General features: G+C 38.5%; 1 protein-coding gene across 1 annotated transcript in view; it reads right to left on the bottom strand.

The window, feature by feature from the left end:
• The window catches only part of LOC146655518 (VPS10 domain-containing receptor SorCS3-like), a 50,561-nt gene that overhangs the window by 9,277 nt on the left and 19,616 nt on the right, over positions 1-21,668 (bottom strand). Inside the window, exons 3-21 of the mRNA XM_085427303.1 lie at positions 15,267-15,366; positions 14,951-15,109; positions 14,754-14,827; positions 13,862-13,926; positions 13,113-13,231; positions 10,142-10,231; positions 9,704-9,883; positions 9,075-9,221; positions 8,083-8,185; positions 6,495-6,571; positions 6,308-6,399; positions 5,482-5,589; positions 5,119-5,236; positions 4,864-4,997; positions 4,163-4,276; positions 3,407-3,578; positions 1,073-1,259; positions 674-807; positions 181-304 (exon numbers count right to left, since the gene is read on the bottom strand). Coding sequence (XP_085283429.1) covers positions 181-304; positions 674-807; positions 1,073-1,259; positions 3,407-3,578; positions 4,163-4,276; positions 4,864-4,997; positions 5,119-5,236; positions 5,482-5,589; positions 6,308-6,399; positions 6,495-6,571; positions 8,083-8,185; positions 9,075-9,221; positions 9,704-9,883; positions 10,142-10,231; positions 13,113-13,231; positions 13,862-13,926; positions 14,754-14,827; positions 14,951-15,109; positions 15,267-15,366 — 2,297 coding nt within the window. The remainder of the gene's footprint in view (positions 1-180; positions 305-673; positions 808-1,072; positions 1,260-3,406; positions 3,579-4,162; positions 4,277-4,863; positions 4,998-5,118; positions 5,237-5,481; positions 5,590-6,307; positions 6,400-6,494; positions 6,572-8,082; positions 8,186-9,074; positions 9,222-9,703; positions 9,884-10,141; positions 10,232-13,112; positions 13,232-13,861; positions 13,927-14,753; positions 14,828-14,950; positions 15,110-15,266; positions 15,367-21,668) is intronic.

Genomic DNA, 21,668 nt, shown 5'->3' on the forward strand with positions numbered 1-21,668 from the left:
TTTCGTGTTCGCATACCGTGACATTTTATTCATTAGATTAAGTCCACGTTGACATCAACGTGGCGAAGCTTGCAGCGCTGACCGAGAGGCATCACACTTTCCCTGAGATAGCATATTGCATATTCATGTAACAGGCATCTCTCCAATTAAAGTGCTTTGAAGACTGTCTCCCCCACTCACCTTTAACAGTTGTAACTTTTGAATCCTGCATTACAGTGCTCCCAGAAGCAACCTGGACCGTGACCTTGCTTTTTCCTTCGCTCTGAAATGTGTGTGAGATGCTTCCCTCCAAGGTTATAATGGGCTGGATTTCAAAAGGAAAAACACAGAGAAATGCACAGAAAAAGCTGCATCCTCATGGCTGAATATAGAACACTACGTATATCTACTGTATAATGAGGGGATGCTGCGCTGAACACAATCAATCTCAGGCAAATATAATCAACCATCCAAGCTGGATCCTCCAGAATGGCACAGGGCAGTCACATACTGTCACTTTTTCCATGATTTGTGGGGAGATCTGTGTAGATTTACACTTTCAGATTACAAACAAGAGCACAAAGACATCAAGGGAGGAGTGGGAAGATGGGGAAAAAAGCAGCAGTAAAAAGGATAAATGCCTTGTGTGTATAGAAGAATGGTGGGAGGAGGTGGAGGAGGAGAAGCGTCTCACCTCAGAGCTGTTGTCAAACCACCAGAAGAAGGTCAATGTTCTGGTGTGGCTCGGCCAAACCACTGCAGTCAGATTAGCCTCCTTCCCTCTGACGGCTACAATGGGAGCGGAGAGATACACCCGCTCTAGTGGACCTGCGGCGATGACAAATACGCCATCATATATCCATACATGCATCGAATGAATGCAGCCAGCAAGAAAAGTATTATTGTGATCGCAGTTGATGTACATTTAGCTTCAGGTGTGTGCTTTTGCATTTTCCAAGGTTAAAATGCATAAAAGTAGTAAAACCATGACTGAAATGCAATTCAGCGGGAACGTGACTATCCATGAAAGAAAAGAGGTTTATGCTATCTGCACAGCCTCAGGAATCAGTAATGATGTTTCTTATTCACATACTGGTGATGTGTAAAAACAGTGTGCTGCTGTCAGATCCTTGGCTGTTTTCTGCAGTAGCTGTCACGCGGTAACTCCCAGTCGTTCTGTAGATGTGCTTGATGCCATCATCCGCCCTGCTCAGGTTAGAGTACGTGATCTTGATGCCATCTCCAAAGTCTAGCTGGATGCTGGTCCTCAGCGAGTCTCCCTGTGGACAGATGGTATTACATAGCATCTGTCATCATGGCTTAGGTCAGGATACTTTCACTTGGACCACATGCAAGGGAAGAACGATCAGTCTGCCGCTGAAGTGCTGGAGCTGAGATGTCATATAGGCTGTGTCATAAAAACTTTGAAGGTGAATATGAATGGAAAAAGACAGAAATTCAGCAGAGAAAACAAGCAGAAATGTGAAAAGAGAGACGCAGAGGCAAAAAAGGTCATGAAAGAGTCCCAAAGTAAGATGGAGGAGTTTATAATCTGGTGTCATTTTTCCAGCTGATCACTCAAAAACAGACACATTGCCATCACCAAAGTGTTTTTCATACAAATTACAGAAACTTTAACAACAAACTTTTGGTTTTATTACTCAGGCTTTGAGCTATCTGTAGTGAGATGCCACGCTGAAACAAAAGATCAAATAAACTTCATTTGTGGTGATCAAAGCTATGAAAAATTGCACTTTAAAAACATTCAGCAACACCCTGTCAGGCATTTCAGAAGAATCTAGTTCCAATTAAATTAGTTAACAATAAGATCTCAGGACTAACTTCTTCCTTAACTAACCTCAAATTGTTTCTTTTTCTTACATTTAATGAACTTACAAAGAGGTGCAAATCTATGTTATGTTAAAAGAGGTAAATTTGAGTGGAACAGGGAACAAGGAAAAACAATGTTTGAGGTGATATTTCATAAATACATCCATTTTTCAGGCTAAAGGTTGTTTTTTTTGATAACCTTCGAGTTAAAGCCGTTCAAGTTTTTGGGCAATCTATGTAAATCCTACAAGGTACACACATTGCATTCAGATCTGGTTTTTGGTGCAGTAATGTGCTGCTGTGAATATATTAGTCATAAATACATCAACGTTGTATATATTAGTATTTTGAATATCACACTTTTCTCTTTTCTGCATTTGTCTTTTGAAAAAATCAATACATATTTCCCAGAAGAGAAGTCTTACAAAATATTCCTGAGAATAATTTGAGATTTCAGATTACTTTTAAATGAGGTTGATAACTACCATCATCATTTCCAGTTCCATCCATTTTTGTAACTGCTTATCCAATTCTGGGTAGTGGAGGAGGGGGCTTAAATCGACGTTCTTCTCTTTGGGTTAGGGTTAGGAAAATGAAACAATGAACACCTCGGAAGAAATTAAGAAACCGTCTTCCTTCCTTTTATGTGGTCTTTTCTATCACTGGCTATTATATTCTTTTTTTCTCTCTCCTCCAAAATGAATCTCAGTCGTGCCTCATGGAGAACTGGATGATGATTCCTCGTAGGCTCCCAGTTCCCGCCGAGCGAGCCAGACCGATGGACGACATCTGGAATCTGATGCTGTTTTCTGGCAGACGATGACGACATCAGCTCAAATAGCTTCTTCAATCTCTTAAACTCATCTGAACTGATGCAGATCCTATTGCCTTTCACATCATGATATTGTAACATGCAGCTTTCCCAGCCCCTCCGTTTTTTGCTTTGTTTATCTTTTTAAACAAGCTTATATACGTTTCCTTTCTGGAATCAACTGTACATCAGTTGTTCTATTTTCTGTCCTCTCTGTTGCATAATTTACTATTAATTATGTTTTGTAAGGTGACCTTGATTGTCAGCGCCATTTAGTAAAGTTTTTTATTATTACAATCAACTCTGAAACCAGTTTTCACATTTTTCTTTTACATCTTTTACGTCCCTAATTATTTCAGATCATTTATGCTAGCCTGTAGGCCATCATTAATTGAGAATAACATCCTTTGTAAATGTGTCCATCTCCAGCAAGGCACATTGTTTCTTACAGGTTTTAATAGGAGGTTCAGTTTGTCACCATAAATTATATTTAAACAACAAAATATAGTAGCTGAAAAAGAGGACATAGCATGTCTGATTTAATGGGCACTTGAGCAGATCTTTTCTTTAAAATTTGCTCCTACCACCTCCTACCACACACAAATGGAAAAGTATTCAACATAACATCCTCACTTCTATATAACAGCAAGAGAAAAGTAAATGAGTCATTCATTTAGCTTAGGAATTAGGAAAAAAAAAAGCAGGAGAGCACTAGCCTGGGTTTGGTTCATTATGCAATATCTGCTTCTTCTTACACTGCAGTGACTTTTAGGTGTAATAACTCACCTCATTGAGGGAGACCATAAAAGTAACGTTGCTTCCAACAGGGGAACTGAGCTCTCCCTGACTGGTAGACAGCTGGAGGCCCCGGGGTGCTCTGGGATGACACGGCTGCCTCCTGGGCGAGTACACATTCCTCCCTGCCTCCTTACAATTATTGGACAAAACCTTCCGATACCTTTTGAGCATAGAGTAAGTAAAGAGCATTGTCACATCGCATAACAGAACCCAGCATTAGATACATGTTTTACCAGTTTTCAAAAAACATAAAGACTTAACTGTTAAGTGCCAGTAAATTTTCATAGAGCTCACAGCTATTTACAAAAAGAGGGGAAAAAAATGTTTTTCCCAAAAGATTTTTTTTCTTTGTTCACCACTATCACATTTATTTTTTATTTATTTCTGCTTGGAAGATGCTCCTCAGTTTTATTTCTGCAATTTAGTGCAGGAAAATAGCACCCAGCAACAGCACATACTGTGCATTTGGCAGGCTGAAATACAGACCTCTATGAGCACACTTAATTTTGTCAGTTTCCTGAATGTAAAAAAGCTTCATAACCAAAAACCTGTTTTGAATTATTATACATTATGAATTATTATATATTTTAGAATTGGGAAATAATGCAGATTGGGCCCTCCGAGCCCTATTTCTCAACCAATAGGAAGTAAACTATTATTTTCTGTTTATGTACTACACAACATGACAAAAAAGGTGTAATGGGATATTGTTTTGTGATGGACTGAACACTGGGGGCCACTTACCCTGTGCTGTTTAGGAAGCTTTGGCTGGTGCTGCAGCTTTTAGCCGCACCGTTTGGATTAAACCAAAAAGCAGGGGAGCAATTCCCATCTGCCTGGCGCTCCCATCCATAATCACTGCCAAAGCAAAGCAAAACAAAACAAAGCAAAAAAAACTTCATGAAATGATAAACACTGCTACTCAGAGTAATCTAGCTATCCACGCTTTTGTAGTGGGGCAAATGCTTTGCATTTGGAGCTTCATGGCATATTTTAAGACCATAACTAGAGACATGATTGTCAGACATGTGGGATCAAACAGAATTCCAGACAGATGGATAAAAGATATTTAAAATTCATTTAACGATCCATTATTAATTGAATTCTAATAAGTCACTTGACATTATGCAAATCACAGCAGCGCGATGAAAAGTTCTTAACTCCGATCCATATTTTTCAAACTATAATTATATCCGATGAACAGAGTCATATTGGTTATTCTGTAAATATGCCGTGTAAGAGGGATATTAAGCCTTATGAAGTTCTGCAAACTGATACTTTTGTTCTTTTATTACAGCCCTAATTACACACAACTGAATTAGATGTTCAAAGTAGAGAGGCTGTTTGGTAAACATGTGATGAAAGAAATTAAGAGTCACTGGGGATAAAAAAAAAAGTGAGTTACAATATATTCCCTGCTAGGAACACTGAATACAAGCCATTACCATTCGAAATCATAAGCTGTGCAGGGGCATGGCTCTGAGGAATAGATCCTGGAATAGTCTTGGGCCAGCATGCAACGGTTGCCTGGCCTGCGCTTCATATAGATCTGCTTCTCACCCATCACACAGAGCTCTCCCTATATCGCAAAGAAGGAAAGAAAAAAAGCTTGTCTTCTTTTTCACAAGTCTGAAAGAAACAAATGTGCAAACACGCGCTCGAATCGTTAATAAATCAGAAGTGATTAATAATCCTGTTACCTTGTTGTGCAGGTACCATGTCTGATAATCTCCATCCATGCATCTCCTGCTAAAGAGGCCTTTGTAGTCAATCTTAATCAGTTGCCACTCTGACCGATGGCTGAAGTGCCCAAAGAAACTGAAAGATGATGCATAAGAAAAGCAAGATTATCTTGAGACATAGACACGCAGTTTTCTGATATCATATTCAGCACCTGCAATCTGAAGTCTGTCATTAATGTTAACAGGCAACATAAAATTCCTCTTGATTAGAAGTCTAAGTTAATCAGTTGAACCTTTCCTTGTTTATATCAACACAAGAGTTAATTCTTCAGATTTGATATTGTTCTATTCCTCTTGGACGCTACCCATGTGTCTCCTTACGTGATAATATGATTGTCAGACTCTGGCTCCATTAAAACTCCATCCACATACAGAGGAGCCAAGGAGAAGCTGTGGCGGTCCCATTTCTTTCCTTCATCTAGACTGATCCTGCGTAAAGGAAGACAACAACTGTCAGTGGACGAATACAGGTTACAGAAACAAAAAGCAAGAACAAAGAAATATGATAAAATATGATAAAAGATTTGAGTTCATTTAGCTTTTGCCGCGGGTGAAAAATGAAGCACCTTGAATTCTCTTCAATGTGAAAAATTATCTTGACAACAGACTGAACAATAGAACAAATGTTCCTTGGCCCAGGTAGATTTTTGAAGGTGACAACAGAAAAGAGAGATATGACTCAGGTTGTAACATTAGAAATAGATTTGGGGGGTTTCAAATCACCTCTCTCGGAGCTTAATCACATTTGACAGGGCTGTAGTGTGCAGGGACATCAAAGTAGATAGTGTTACAGAGCTCCCACAATATGAGGGACTTATGAGGGCATTCTGAGTCTCATATTTCCACCCTGCTCTACTCCTCATTTACATAAAAGCACTCAAACCATCATATCCAACTACGAGTACAAAGCTGTAACAGACTCTCTTCCGCTGGAAATGACTCTGACGGTTCTGAAGCTGCAGCACCGATACAATAATCATGCAAACTTGGCCCATCAGCATTTTAAAACATTAAATATAATCATATGCAGCACCCCCCCCCCCAAACAAAATTGCACTCGTGTAATTTCCCACTACAACCCCAACACCTACAGTTTCTATCTACAGTATTTATGGGATTAGAGATTACTGAAGAAGCTTATACCTACCATAAGTGTCGAATTGGCGCCGCTGCTTGCAATACCGCCAACAAAGCTCCTCCATTGTCAAGAAACCAAACGTTGTACTCTTCATCAAAAATCTGAATCGTAAATTTGAAAAAGAGACACATTTGCTCATTTTATTAGGCAGCACCATTCTTTAAGGTAACCATGCAAAGCGTGTCATGGATGTCACCTGTCTCCAGCTATTTCCTGCGTCAGATGTTATAAACATCCCAAGGTTGGCGGAGGACAGCTGTGTTCCAATATTCCCTGAGTCCAAAAACATGCATAATTTCAGTCAGCATTTACATAGCAAAGACTCACTATAGCTCATAACTCACCTATGTGCACAATCAGCTGATAGAAATCACTCAGAAGCTATGTACGTTCTCATTTTCCACTGCAGGAAAATGACAGTTTACGATTTAGCCTGATCTAATCATCTCACCTGAAATATCAGATTTAGCCTGAGAAGTTTTCATATTTGACTTCAATGACATAAAGAGGGCACTGTGTGATTAATTGTGTGTTAGCTGAACTGCTACAATGTATTTACCTGAAAAACAATGAATAGCTACAATACTGTGCAAAAGTCTTGAGCCATGGCTCATTGCTTTATATTTGGCTGCAGAGGATACGGGACTGTCTTGCAATTTTTATAGGGGTCTTCAGCGATAGTTCTCCAGGCTGTCTGAAGGTATTTCATAGATTTCCTTTGGACATTGGCTGCAATCGTTCTCCTTTTCAGTCCAGTTTTTGTGCCTGACCATTTTCAGCAATAAAACAAATATCTTACCCAAAACATGAACCACCGTTGTGTCTCCACATCAGTGGAAGCAAGGAACCAATTTTAAACTATTATCGTTAGCAATTTTGTCACAATATCATGCAATTTATTCTGAGTTCTTTAGTTGAATCTACAAAAAATGTCAAAGATAACACATTTTGACAGGTATAAAGTAGTAAATGAAAAAGGGAGAAAAGCCTGAGGTTTGTCAAAATTACACGACACCTGAATGGGTCTGGATAGCAATGACACTTACCAGTGAAATTGAGTGATATGAAGTTTTTGTTTCAAATTCCTCTCATCTCCTCAAATTCTCAATATTATCAACATGTATGGAGGAGGTCAGGAGAGAGGTACTACACTGAGTGTCTTATACTAATCTGTAAAACATGGTGGAGACTCTGTAATGGTTTACCACAGCATTGAGGATCTTCTCAAAACTGATGAAATTATGAACACAGAAAAGTACACATTTCAATTCACCATGCAACACCATCCGCAAAGTGTCTGGAAAACAACGGCTTCATTTTTCAGCATGACAGTGATCCCAAACACACTGTCATTATAAAAAAAACATACCTGGGTAAAAAACAGACCGTGGAATACCATCAGCCATGGATTGGCCTCCCTAAATCTTAGGCCTCAACATTAGTGAAGCCATGTGGGATCATCTTGACAGAGAATGGAACAAAAGGCAGCCAACGTCCAAAGAAGAAACCTGGAGGAGAATTCCTCTATAATACTTAAGGAAATGATAAGGAAGCTTGCCTAACAGAGCTCAGACTTTGTTGAAGTTCAAATCAACTACTGACTTTCAAGCTCAAATGAACTGTACAAACTCTGTGCTTCTATATTTAATTTCCATATAAATGTGCACATGTTTCAGTTCTCCAGTGCATCTATCTCCTATTTTTCTATCAAATTATTTAAAAAATGAGAGGAGACTCAAGCCTTTTGCACAGCACCTTAAATTCATGTCCTAATGTAACTCTACCTGTAGCCACAATGATTCCTGGAACAGACTTTTTGCTGGTGATTGGTCCGGATGTGTAAGGATTCTCTGACATCTCCAGTTGAAGATGCAGTGAGCAAAATGGCTGTCAACAAAACGGATTCAAATACAGCACAAGTTGAAACAATATATATCTCAGATCTTAACAGCAGCAATTATAATTAGTTCGGCTTTCAAACTATTCTTCCCGTTGAGCGAAAAGTGTTAACATTTTCAGACACCATTTATAAAACAAAGATACTTTGTTCCTCTCATCTCCTCTGCTAGGAGAAAAAAAAAGAAATGGCTGAGGGGACACAGAGGGCATTTGAATTGTTTCATTCTAAAGCAAACAAGGCATGTAATTAAAATTCCCCAAGATGCACTGATAAAAATGGCAAAATTGATTCAAATCATTTCACTCATCTCCCCGAATAAAGCGTACCGAAAAACATCAATAAGGCTTTTCATACGGCTGAAGTTGGAGGAGGGGGTCAGGAAACAGAAGAGAGCATAGTGGTCATTTGTAAGACACACAGAAAGACTATAGCCTGCTATTAATTGAGGAATGTACATGATTTTAAATGGTCTCTGAAGAACATATTGACTGGATTAGGTGAACATCATACCTGCTGAAAAACACCACAGCCACATAATGTAATTCAGTGCAATCTAACTTTCATTAGTCCTGTTTGACTACAGTTTCAGAGGTTAATGGAAAGTCTAGACCCCTAAAATGTAATGCAATGACACTCTGTGACTTAAACTGATAATAAGAATATTCCAACAAAGCATCTTTTCAGTCATTTAGGGGACTAAAAAGACAAGTTGATGCTGAGGCTGGCACCTGGCCTGGTGCAAAAATGGCTTCGTCTCCAAGAACATCCAAAACACAGCTGATGAGGCTGAAACATTTGAGGAATGTTTCATGTCATAGGCTTAATTTTGCATGAATAAGAGCATTCATTCACTCCTGCCCAAAGGCTCAAGCTCACCAGAATGCAGTGAAGGTTATTTCCAGCCACATCAGTGGCAGGAGCTGGCAGCAAGGACCATGTTTGCCCCTTGTTGTATGTGATGAAAGTCTTTATGTAATTATCCACCAGTTTGTTGGCAAGATACATGCCATTTATCCCCTCAACCTAAGAAGGAAAACAACAAAAATGCATTCATTACTGTCAAAGCCCTTTTCACTTCTAGTTTAGAAAATCAATCTATAATTATTGACTCGTCTTTTGAACCTCAGTGGAAGCAGGCTGAAAATACATGGCACTGTAAAAAAAACAACTCTATGAAAGGATATTTCATGTTTTGAAAAATGTTCTTTAAAAGTACAGCATCATGAGCAAAATATGTAAAGTTTTATTGTTAATAATTCAAAACAGCTTTAAATAGTTTACTGTGTAACGATGCACCATATTTTAGTAGCTGTTCAGACAAAATATACTGCCAACAAAATTCTGATTTTTCATTATAAAAATGTATTATTAGGATTAATGTTAATGGATTAAAACCTACTATATAACGACAGCTTCATAAATTAACAGTTCTCCAGCACAGTAACAGGAAAGGGAGTAAGTGGTGGAGTGCCAACATCAGTCCATAAACAAGGCTAACTACACACCTTATAAAAGTCCACTAGTAGATTACCCGCAGGTCCTCTGCTGGTTCTCAGGTTCTCTAATGAAAGGATAAAGTAGACCCCGGGAGAGTCTGAGATATACAGGCTGTAAGTGTTGTTCTGATTCCACTCTTGGACAGCAGCAAATACCTGCTTCTCATCTGTGCTGATAATATGCATGTCCTGTAGTAGGATGTGTGCGAGAGAAAAATGGACAGATGGAAAGACAGAATGGGTGAGAATGACAGATGCAGGCAAACAAACACAAAATAGTCTCAGAAGAGATGGCATTAAAAGGCTTAAATGTGACATTTCTTCATAAAAGTCATGTGACCTAACTCTTAAAACAAAAAGCAACAAAGGTGATTTGAAACAATAACAATATCTTTTCTTTTTCCTAAATATCAGACACTTTTAGGAGTTGTTATTTCTGTTGCTCACCTTTGGCAGACAATATTTAGGTAATTTCATCCGCTTGAATGATTCTCTCATGTAGGAGACAAAGTAGCTGGCTCGTCCTGACTTGGTTACCTTTGCAATGAAGGCAGAAAAGCTTTGTCACTCTGTAATCAGATCACATGCACTGTATATACCCCTGTGTCAAGAAGATACATCATATTTGAAAGTTACTTTTTCACAGTAATACAAAAAGAAAAGAAATTTAGTTCAGTGGAATTTATTTGCACATTCCCATTATAGCCGTTGCTGTTGGTATGATTTTCTCCTACATAGAAAAGCCTATGTAGACCATCAGACAAATGAAAACCAAACTGAGATGGGAGGTGTTTACAAGACATACAGTACAGTGAAAAAGGTGCAGAAAGTAAAGTGAAAGTCGTTTTCATCAGTAGCTAAAATGCCGTAAAAAAAAAGGAAAAAAATCCCTTTACTGTGGCCATCGTTTTCTTTTAAAACAGCACTCTCCTAGGCTTGCAAACACTTTTTCAAGGTACAAGGTTATTCAAAGCATGTTGCCGAACATGTCAAACATTGCTCCTATGGATTCTCTTTCATTGGGGATTATATCTCTTTGTATAATCCTGGACCAAACCATCTCCTAGTGGAAATTGTGAAAAAATGCAATGGTACACTTACTTGTTTTTTTTTTTTGCTGTTTTTTCAGTAGGCAGCATATGTACTCAGCAGGGTTGTCAAAAAAATAGCACGTGCATGCTAATTGATACTAATAATTACTATCAGGTTACATACTCCTTTAATGCAGTATTGATATCAATAGTGTCACCTATGCCTCCTTCAGGTGACATAGAGCTTCACACAGCCCCTCCCCTCACTAGCAGCTAAACACATGAATAGCATAACAAACTTGGGAAAGCATCTGAAAGACTGATGTCCCACTCTTCAGTAGGTCAGTGAAGCTCCTGTTCCAACAGCACTTTATTATTGAACAGTTATCATAAATTTGAACTTGTTAACAGATCTTAACGTCAGCTGTTTAGCTAACACTAGTTACCCACATCAATAAGCTAGCAGCTAGCAGCTATGGTCAACAGTAAAACAATGCTTAAAACCTTATCTTTAGCAAACCTCATCAGTTCTGCCTATCTGTAACAGGATAGCAATTATTTGTGTCTGAAAAACTCGTGTTTCTGTAAAAGTCCCAGACTGAAGCTGGGAAACAGATAGAAAGAGTAGCAGTCTAGCTCTGACTGACAATAAAAACATGATTCTAAATCACCTGAAAGACGTAAAATAAACAGGTTTGAAGCTGAATACATCTGCATAAAGCACTATTTTTAAAAATAAAAATAGTAACATCTGCATATGTAAAAAATATAAATATATAATAAAAATATTTTTCTGGGTATCGAATTTTAAATTCAACCTCTCTCTGATTATATGTTTAAGTTTGCCATAATGCTACAAATTGAATCTGGAGCCAATCAAAAGCCTCCTCGACTGTACTATACGACACACAGATATCAAACAAATTATAGTACCTAATATTTTGTACAGCAATGCATGAGAGTTGGACAGCACCCCGCTCTGTTGTGAAAAGAGGGCATGCCTAGACTTCTATCGAAGGTGGTATATGAACACTGCTTTCCAGAGTGTTGAAAGCAGACAAAAATTAAGCACAACAGAAATTACTGTCATTATCTCAATTAGTCTAAAGCTAAGAGGCACTGAAAATTGTGCTGGCTTTATCTACAGTGTTTCTTGGAGATCTTAATGCACTACCACTTTCCCTTCCACTTACAGGCAGGGCAACACTACTTGATTGCTTATTTTCTAATCAACTAGAAGGATGGTGTTTGTCCCCCAACAAACTACATTAGGACCCTAATGGAATAATCTATCGAAAATCAATGAGCTGCATTTTCCCAGGCCACATTTTTGAGGATGTTGCACTTGGCTGTTCCTTCCCTCCCAAGAGACTTTGGAGGTGTTGAAGACTGCTTATTTCGTTGTAGCCCAATCGATAACCTCATTACTCTTTGTCAAGTTAAATCCAACTGCCCCAAACAATGAAAGTCACAAGAAAGTCATCTGTGCCACCAGATCTCCGTGTAGACACTCCCTGTATGTCCAGTTATTTTCACCAGCATCTTCCTCGTGTCTGCCTCAGCCTTGACGGTCAATCTCATCTCAGCTAAATGCAATTTGGGCTTTTTATTGAATCACCATTTCTGAATCACACTGTGATTTTTTTTTTCATACAGTTTCATTCTTACACTGTAGCCATTCCAATCAAGTCAGTGGATTAAATGTGTTGAAAGTGAAACTAGGTCACTGCTAGCATTGCTGCTGCAACATCATATCATATCAAAAGATTAAATCTGTGAATAAATAAATTAAAATGAACAGAAAATATTTAGGGGTGTTTATTTAAAATGAAAGCAGCCACAGAAAAGTAGTATAATTTGATTTTTTTATTTTCCCCAAATTTAGTTAGTACAGTCAAGGATGACCAAAATGCATCAAGCCTGACCAGCAAGAGAAAATTGCATAGCTGTGGATGGAAATCAATGACAGTGGAGGGCATTTGAAAATTAAATTTTCTAATAATGACCCTGACTGTGGCTGTCTAATTGGAGTCAAAGTCAGAGTGAATGATAATACGGACACCAACCTGTCTATTCACAGTTCCTTTTTCAGGCATGGAGTATGTCTGTGTGGAAACTCAAAGACTGAGCGTGCCTTGACATGAACGAGACAAAACATAATCAAAACACACATCGGGCCAGTGGGGAACAGGTGTGTTGGAGAAAGCTATTACATGGGTTTTGATGGAAAAGGATGAATTGGGTGCACATGAGAGCAAAATAAAAACAAACGACAATGAAAAAAAGAAAAAGAAAATCAAAAATCACATAGACAGCAACCTTTGCATGAAAAGATGCCGACGACTGGCTTAGTTTAATCGATGAAAGTAATCTATTACTATGCAAACCTGTGTGAAAACGTATTCATCCTGTACGACGAGTGAGTTGGTGTCTACGTGTCCAGGGAAGAGGTACTGTCTGTTGCCTTCTGTGCATCGCTGGGCTCTGCACTTCACATACTGAGCACCTGGAAAGAGACAAAAGGAAATCAATCAGAAGTTGATTACAACCATTTATCTTCAAACAGTACTTTGTATGCAGTGGAGCTGCTATACAGTATGTAAATCCAAAATCCACTCCAAGTTCATCGCTCTGGAACAATTTTCAGCTTGTGTAACAGTCAAACACTGACACTAGTCACCAAATACTTTTAAAATCCAAATTAGATTCAAGACTATTAGAGTCAAAGCTCTGGCAGCGTTACACGACAAAGTAAATTTCAAGATGTTATTGTGCCAGACAAGGAGAGGTTGTATGGTAATTCTGATACACATTTTCTCACCACAGGAGGAATATGAGCATCATTTCTAATGCAGGAGATTCCTTTAATTGGTTTGACAGAATAGACCACGCTGTTTAGAAAGGGGAAGCTGAGGTTTGTCTATGAAACTCAGGGGGGAGATTAACGAGAAGAAACATCCATCAGCCCACTAAAATTCTCCGTTTTTGTCAGGAGACACCTATTCTGCTTTACTAGACTTCAGGGACCAATCTGAACAGAAGAACAGGTCTCATCTTGCCCGTGACCTCGCTCTAAATGAGAGGCAAGGGGTCCTGTGGGTCTTGCTACTGCAGCAAACTGGAGTGCAGTACTCACGGCCTTTTCCGATGCGCGTCTCAATGTGGACCACATCTGATTCTCTGTCTAGCCCCATTACCGCCCTTGAAAGAAGAAGAGGAGGAGAAAATAAAGAGGAGCGGAAAAAGGTTGGTGGGCAAGAAAAGGAAAAAAATGCTCAGATGGACATCACTATTCTGTGAAACCCATAACAATATGTTTTTATTTCCTGTAGATCGGTCAATGTACGATCTGTGCCACCAGCGGCAATTAATCTCAATTCACCAACAACAAAGGAAACGGCAAAAGAAGAGTAGTATGGCATGGCGGGGGCTTGGCAAAACATCCCCCATTCCCATAAACACATACCATGGCAAATGTGTGTTTTTACAAAATTGTAGGAGGCTCCGGCCTTATTTTGAAAAATAACTATTTGGCATAATGTGCATGAAGAAATAGTATTCAAGTGGACAAATAATGCAGTGTTTCGAGTGCTGCTTCACCCGCTGCGCTCTTCTTATTTATCAAACATCTAACTGTTCATGCATGTGGAGAGGATGTCCTCCAACCAATGTCCTTTCTTTCCCAGCAAAAAACCCACTGGGTTTGACACATACTATGACAAACAGGGATAAACGGCCTCACATCAATATTCACTGCCTTGTGCCCGCACAGTCAAGATTACTAAATGACAGCGACAACAAAAACAGCATGTCATGTTTGTGCTATGGACAAAGAAACATATTCCTTCAGGTCTACGTGACGTGGATATAATCAGTTTCGAGCTCGACTGCTGTGTGTGAGATCTGCTTTTGACTAGAGGTCACAGGATCCCTCTAAGACTATAGAGTCGTGAACACTCTGATGATGCAAATTGCAATCACTGTACAGAAGGAGTTAAAAAGAAATACGGGGGTCGACATAATCATACCAGTAGAATCTGCCTGGCATCACGTTGTCATGAACAAGCTGCCATTTTCTCCCAAAGTCCACCGAACTGTACAGCTGCAAGACAAAAACAGGCTGATCTTCATCACGCGTAAAATTTTCAGGAATAAGATGTTACTGAGCATCGAACATTATTTTATTCCCACTTTAAGTTTCATTGTGGATTCACTCAGAAGATACCTTGCTGTCATGACTATAGGCGAGTATCCAGTTCTCCTGCGCGGGATGGAAGAGCAGGCTCAGGATGTTGAAGTTAATGGGATGCTTTTCAAAGCTCGCCCCTTCATCTGAACTGATGAGAACAGCGCTCTCTACTTCTGGGTCACTAAGCACCATTATCTAAAGTACAAAGGGCCAGATGATGTGTATTTATACACACACACACACACATATACATGTATGTGTAGGTGAGAGAGAGAGAGAGAACAACATTTAAAAAAAAATAATAATAAATTTCACGCCAGGAAGATGTAATAAGCAACAGGTAAATGCTAACCTTCTGTTTGTTGGTAGGGCAGACGTAGAGGTAACTTAAAACTGTCCTTGAACCCACTTTGTCGTTGAGTTTGGTGTAGGTGCTCCCATAATCAGTGGATCTGGACACAAACAAAAAACATTTCATGTCTGATGAAAAAAATCCATTAGAGACAAATTTGAAAGCCCCATAGCAGAGTGTTGGGATGTTTTAGCCCATTAACTGCAAATCACTTATTCTTTAGAAGACTCCAGAGTATACCATACTTTTTTCGATTGATTTTCTACCATTCGGGCAGCCTTTTGCTTTAAGGGATGAAAATCTACTTGCACAGTCTACATTCATGCTAATGTAGGTTTTGTTGCTCCTGCAAAGTGCTGCGTTAAAAAACACTGCTACACTAAAAACTGCCATTCATTGCAGCTCAGATTATAAAAGGACTAAATGTGTAATGTAATCAGAGGGTGGTGTTTGGCTGAAAAGCAGGGCTTTCAAGTAGTAACTGTAGAGCTAATTTTTACAGAAATATGCTGGATAAAAAGATAAAATTAATCACTGCTAAAAGTAACCCCACGGTGCTTTTAGCAAGTAGTGAGCGGGCGTCTATTTTGTTTGTTTGTATCTTAGGCTTCAGGCAGCCACGCCAAGTATTTTGAGTGGTAAGTAGCAAAACCCAGCTTTGAAAGCAAGATGCTGAGTCACATACAAATTTGCACAGCAGTGTACATGCATATAAATAAATATTAATAAAAGTTAAAGCTTTGAAGTCAGCTTTAATTTAATTTGCTCTAACTAGCTGCAACATCTGCCTATTATTTTTGAAAATACAATTTCAGTATTTATATAAATATTTCCAAAACTTTAATTTGCTCTCCAGACTGTGGAGTCTAAATTGCAGATAACTTGGCAACTCATCACTTGTGTTCCAAGGGGGAAGCTACGTTTTAATTACTCTACAATTGCGCTCACTAGCCACTTCATTAGTTACACCTGTTCAGCTGCTCGTTAAAGCAAATATCTAATCAGCCGATCAAGTCAGTGCATTTAGGTGTGAAGAGATGTTCACACTGAGCATCAGAATTGGGGAGAAATTTGATTTAAGTAACTTTGAATGGAGCATGGCTGTTAGTGCCAGCTGGTCTGAATATTTAAAAAATTGAGAGTACTTGGGTATTCCCATGGTATGGTCAGAATTTGGGGTAAACAACATGAAAGCATGGATTCATCCTACCTTGTATCAATGCTTCAAGCTTCTGATGGTGTAATGGTGTCAGGGATACTTTCTTGGCACACTTTGGGCCCCCTAGTACCAATTGGCAATCATTTAAACACCACAGTCTACCTGAGTATTGTCGCTGACCAGCAGAGTGGCAGAACTCAAATTATTTCAAACTGGTTTCCTGAACATAAAAAAATGGCTTCCATAGTCTCCAGATCTTAATCCAGTACAGCACCTTTGGGATGTGGCAGAAGTCTGCATCAAATGTGTGAGCTTATCATGTCAGTATGGACCACAATCTCTGAGGAGTGTTTCCAGTAGAATTAAGGCAGGAAAAGTCTGTTTTTTCTTTGGCCCTTTGTTAAGATCAACTTTTGTTTAAGCATCAAAACTTATCAAAGGTTTTTAACAGCATTTAGGACAGGTGAAGAAGACAGCCAAGTCATTTTTGAGGCCTCCCTGGCTAGCAGTTGAAGGATTTGTATGCATGTGATAGAGGATTTTCCTGATTTTCCTTCTTAAATACTGCCAACTTCTTCCTGTATCACAATGTGAAGAAAGAATCTTAGAAAAGCTTCCTTGTAACTTTGGAATTTTCACTCCACCTTCAACCCTAAAAGGTCCAAATAGCTCATCCTTAATTATAGCAGCTCTTACCAGGACCCCTTTTCCACCTCCACCTCCGCCCGGTGCACTTTGTGTTTAGTAATCCAGCCACGGACACATCCGTCTGCTCCAAAAACAGTCACTGTCATTTCATCTTGTTCTTGTTCAGCCAGAACTGGAGGGGTTACCCACATTCTTCTGCATTTAATTTGTGCCATTTTTAACAAAACACTTCATTATTTGTTAGTCACTCAAAGAGGTTTTGCAAACATCTAAAAGTCACTGCATGGTTTTTGATATTTCCCTGTTATTTAAATCTCGTCATGGGCTACCTGAGATAATTAATTTGTCCAGTAATTATGAACACCTTAATAAACAGTGTGAATCAATTTAGCCTGCTCCCTCTCATATTACAGAAACATCACCTGAAAATGATAAACAGCAACAAGCTTTTAGGCTTATATGTTTTGGAGTTGAATAGTGTGCATAGAAATTATTATATGATGAATACTAACCTGCCAAGTGATTGTGCATGCAGTGTAGTTATATGAAGAATGATATGTAATTTAGCAACAATCGTGTAGCTTGAGGACTCACATGCACAGAAACAAGTATGCAAGAGACAGGATATGTATTATCACTGCTGACAAACATGCTATTAGTAGGCAATACAAATGCATGCTGCATGAAAGCTGTAAAAACAAGAAGGAACAGCTGAAATACAAAAAAGGTGCAGTGAAGGATGACATCAGCTAGTGAAGGTGAAGCCACTGTCGAAGCAAATTAATACATTTGGCTCAATGATTAGTTTGCCAATAAAGTGAAAGCAAGGCTAGTGTATGACATCACACTGCTGATTCTATTGATCAGCTACTGGTTCCAATAAAGCCAAAGGAAAGAGCAGACAACACTATTCACATAGGATTTGTATTGTCAGGGGAGCTTTATGTGACTTAGACATTTACCCAAAACACGGCATGTAAACTGTTGATTTGCTTGAATTGAATAACATGTCTGCTAGCCAGCTACAAAACTAATGTTACTATAGACTGCCAAATAACTACATTTGAGCTTGCATTTTGTATGAGTGGGTGTCCATGCTGTGTGGCAGAATTGATACCTGAGTTTGCATGCAAAAAGCAACGAAACATAAAGAGGCAAAACACAGGTGCACAGAAAAAAGACAGACATCACTGTGATGTCTCCATGCATTCGATTATTATGCCATGGCACTTCTGTATGAGGTAGATATTTTGCTGTGGACTAAATTACAGACATGTTACATCTAAAAAGGATTAAGATTATAGATTACTAGGAAATATTGCTATAGTAAAGAAACACAAGATTGCTAACTAAAGTCACTGCAACATATTTTTTAAAAGCTAGTTGTGCAAATATTTAAAAGAAATACCCATACCTTATAGGACATTTCTTGAACAAAGTTGTTTGGCCTCAGGAATACACATAACGTACAATATTGTGCAAAAGACTTTAGCACAGCCTAATTCCTTTACATTTTTACCCAGACTTTCTTGTATTTGTTAAAGTGTTCTTGAGCAATAGTTCTCAAAGCTTTCTGAATTTATTTTAAAGTTAATTTAAACTGGACATTGGCTGCTTTTTCACTGATTCTCGTCTTTGTAACTGACAGTTTACAGTGTAGCTTTTGTTTTGTTTTTGTTTGTTAAGCCTCTTAATACTGATCTATCAATCATTCAAATAAAAAAAAGGTGTTGCATCAGACAGCTTCGCAGAAAAAACTGTTTTAAATTGTATCTTTAGGCACTTTGTTACAAGCAGCCTGTTCCATAAACACATGATTTGTTCCCATTTCTTTAGCTGAATCTACAAACAATGGCAAAGATAACACAGTTTGACAGGCGTTAAATAGTATTTTTGCACCAACAAGGTGATTTGCAAAGAGCTCTTAGCTGAAAATCTTGACATGCTGTGCAGTGTTTCCTCAAGAAAATTGAGGAAACTGGAGAAATGGAGGACAAAGGAAAAGTGCCAGGTCTACAAAACTATCTACAGCAGAGAAAGAGTATCTAAAAGCAAAAATCCAACAAAGACCTGACACAGGACATGAAGAGGTACTAATATGAGTGTTTTATAGTAGTCTTTAAACATGGTGGACACTGTCACGGTTTAGGTCTGCATTTCAGCCACTGTTTGTTCAAGATCTGTTCAAAATTAATGTTATAATTAACATATAGTATTCTATATAGTATTGCTGGCAAACAAACACACTGCCAATGCAGTAAAGGCATACCTGGATAGAAGAACACACAATGGAACACTATCAGTTATGGATTATCCTACCGAGATAGCGGACCTCAACATTGTTCAAGCAGTGTGGGTTAAAGAGCAAACTTCAGGCAACATTCAAAGAAGAGCTTTGAATGACTTTCAGAAAGTCTGGAAAACTATTCCTGAGGAATACTTGAAGAAATAACAAGAAAACTCGCCTAAGGGATTTTTTTTTGAAAATGTGTGTTGAAGAATGAAGATAGTCATACTGAAATATGAACTTTTACAAACTTTGTAGATTGGTGCAAACTCTGCTTCTTCCTAATACTGAATTTCTATATATGCATGTGCACATTTCAATAAACCGCTGAACCTATTTTTCCATTTTCCTAGCAAAATAGAAAGAAATGAGGTGTGACTCAAGACTGCTAGCCAAGACTGTACTTTGGTGAATAATATCAAATGTTAGAAAATTATTTTTATGAGAAAATTCCACAAGATACATTTAGCGTTTTGGGGATTTTATCAGGAAATTTGTCATCGCTGTAAGATGGTGTATATTTCACACCGGGGCTAATTTGAAGACTCGCGCGTTCGAAATCATTAAGGAAAGCTCACACTTTAAAGCTTTTTGACAACCAACAAGATAACATGAACGTCAAAAGAAGGAATATGATTTATGAGAGCCAAGTCTGGCAGATTTCTGCAGTGAAAAGTTGGGATAATAATCAGGCAGTTCTCACAGAAATCTGCAACAGAAATAATTTAACTCTGACAAAGACATCATGCAGACTAAACATCAATTCCCTGCATGTCAAACAAGTCTCTGCAAGCTGATTTAAACGATACACTGACATGTAATAAAACCAGGTACGGAATCAATTAATGAAGTCCAGGTATGTAATGGAAAATGTTAATCAGTAAATATAGAATATGCTCTTTGTTGTTGAAGGGCTAAATCATCCAGCATGACTACAGTCCTTGAATACAACATTATTCTGCGTAATGGACACATTGCAAGCTTACAGTATAAGAGTAATAACTCTCCTTTCATACTGTTTGTACATTGAAGGCTGTGAGGAAGGAATTTTGAAGACTTCCTTTCAAGTGCTGTGATGAAATCCCCTTTCATATAGCTTTTAATCTTAAATTAGAGCCAGAATTGCCTTTTATTCTCTGTGCTTTCAACTGATTTAGATATTTAGTTTCATCCTCTTTCATTAGGTTTTCTTTTCAGTAGGGAAAACTTAAAGTGCTCACATTATGCTTTTTGAGTTTCTCCTCTAACCCTTTAGTCTGTTACATGGCATTTTTTTGTAAATGTAAAAGGTTTTCAAAGTAAGAGAGGACAAATGTAGTTATTCCCTCCCATGGAAAATAGTGCTTCTGAACGGTTTGAAACACTTGTAGTTCAGGATTTTCTTCTCTTACTTATCTGTGCCACTACACAGCAGACTGTTATACTGCCCACATGGAGGCAAGTTTGGCACACCCTCAAACAAAATGGACAAAACACTCTGAATTATCTGTTGCTGCTGAACACATGCATACCCAACAATGCAAGAAATAAAAAGTCACTGGATTACTTTTATTTTGGTGGCAATCTCCCCGCAACAATAAGAAAATCCTTATAAGTGCTAGCACTGTGCACAGCTAGTGTGGTTAACATTATTGTTTTATGCATTTGTTTCTCTGCAAATCTCTTTGCACTTGCATGTTGTACTTTGCTGAATTCCCAATAAAGCTACAGAATGCACATAAAACAGTGACACGAACACAGCCAATTTAGACCAACGCACAACATTACTTTGAAGCAATTTTTTAACCTGCTACTCGGTGCATCTAAAAAATTGTAGCAGCAAGCTACAAATAGCAGTGATGCTGTGTTTTTTTTAATTTACATGTAAATTTATTGGTTAATACCAGTCAAATAAAGCTTAAGCTAAACCTTTTTGTTAACAGGCGACAGTTTTACATGTAACCCAGTGTTACCTTGCTTTGGACTAGCTAACTGACCAATCAGACCAATCCTTCCTGAAAGGTAGTTTAAAAGGAACAGGAGCTAAAGCAGAGTGTATAAAAATAATCTATGTTTAATTGATCCTTGTGGGGAAATTCCTCTCTGTATTTAACCCATTCACGCAGTAAAGTGGTGGGCAGCCATTGGGCTGTAGAACAGGGAGTAGTGTGTAAGGACAGTACCTTGCTCAGGGGTACCACAGGGTAGCCGTTCAGTGGATTCAAACCCCCGACCTTCCGATCATGGGGCCACCACTCTACCTACTGAGCTATCCCCGCTCTATGAGTATGAGTATCCCAGTACAGCCTGAGAAAAGCAGTGTTTTCTT

This window comes from Rhamphochromis longiceps, linkage group LG13 (assembly GCF_057381845.1).
Source record: "Rhamphochromis longiceps isolate RC_006_pf linkage group LG13, R_longiceps_female_GT1.1, whole genome shotgun sequence".
NCBI lineage: Eukaryota > Metazoa > Chordata > Actinopteri > Cichliformes > Cichlidae > Rhamphochromis > Rhamphochromis longiceps.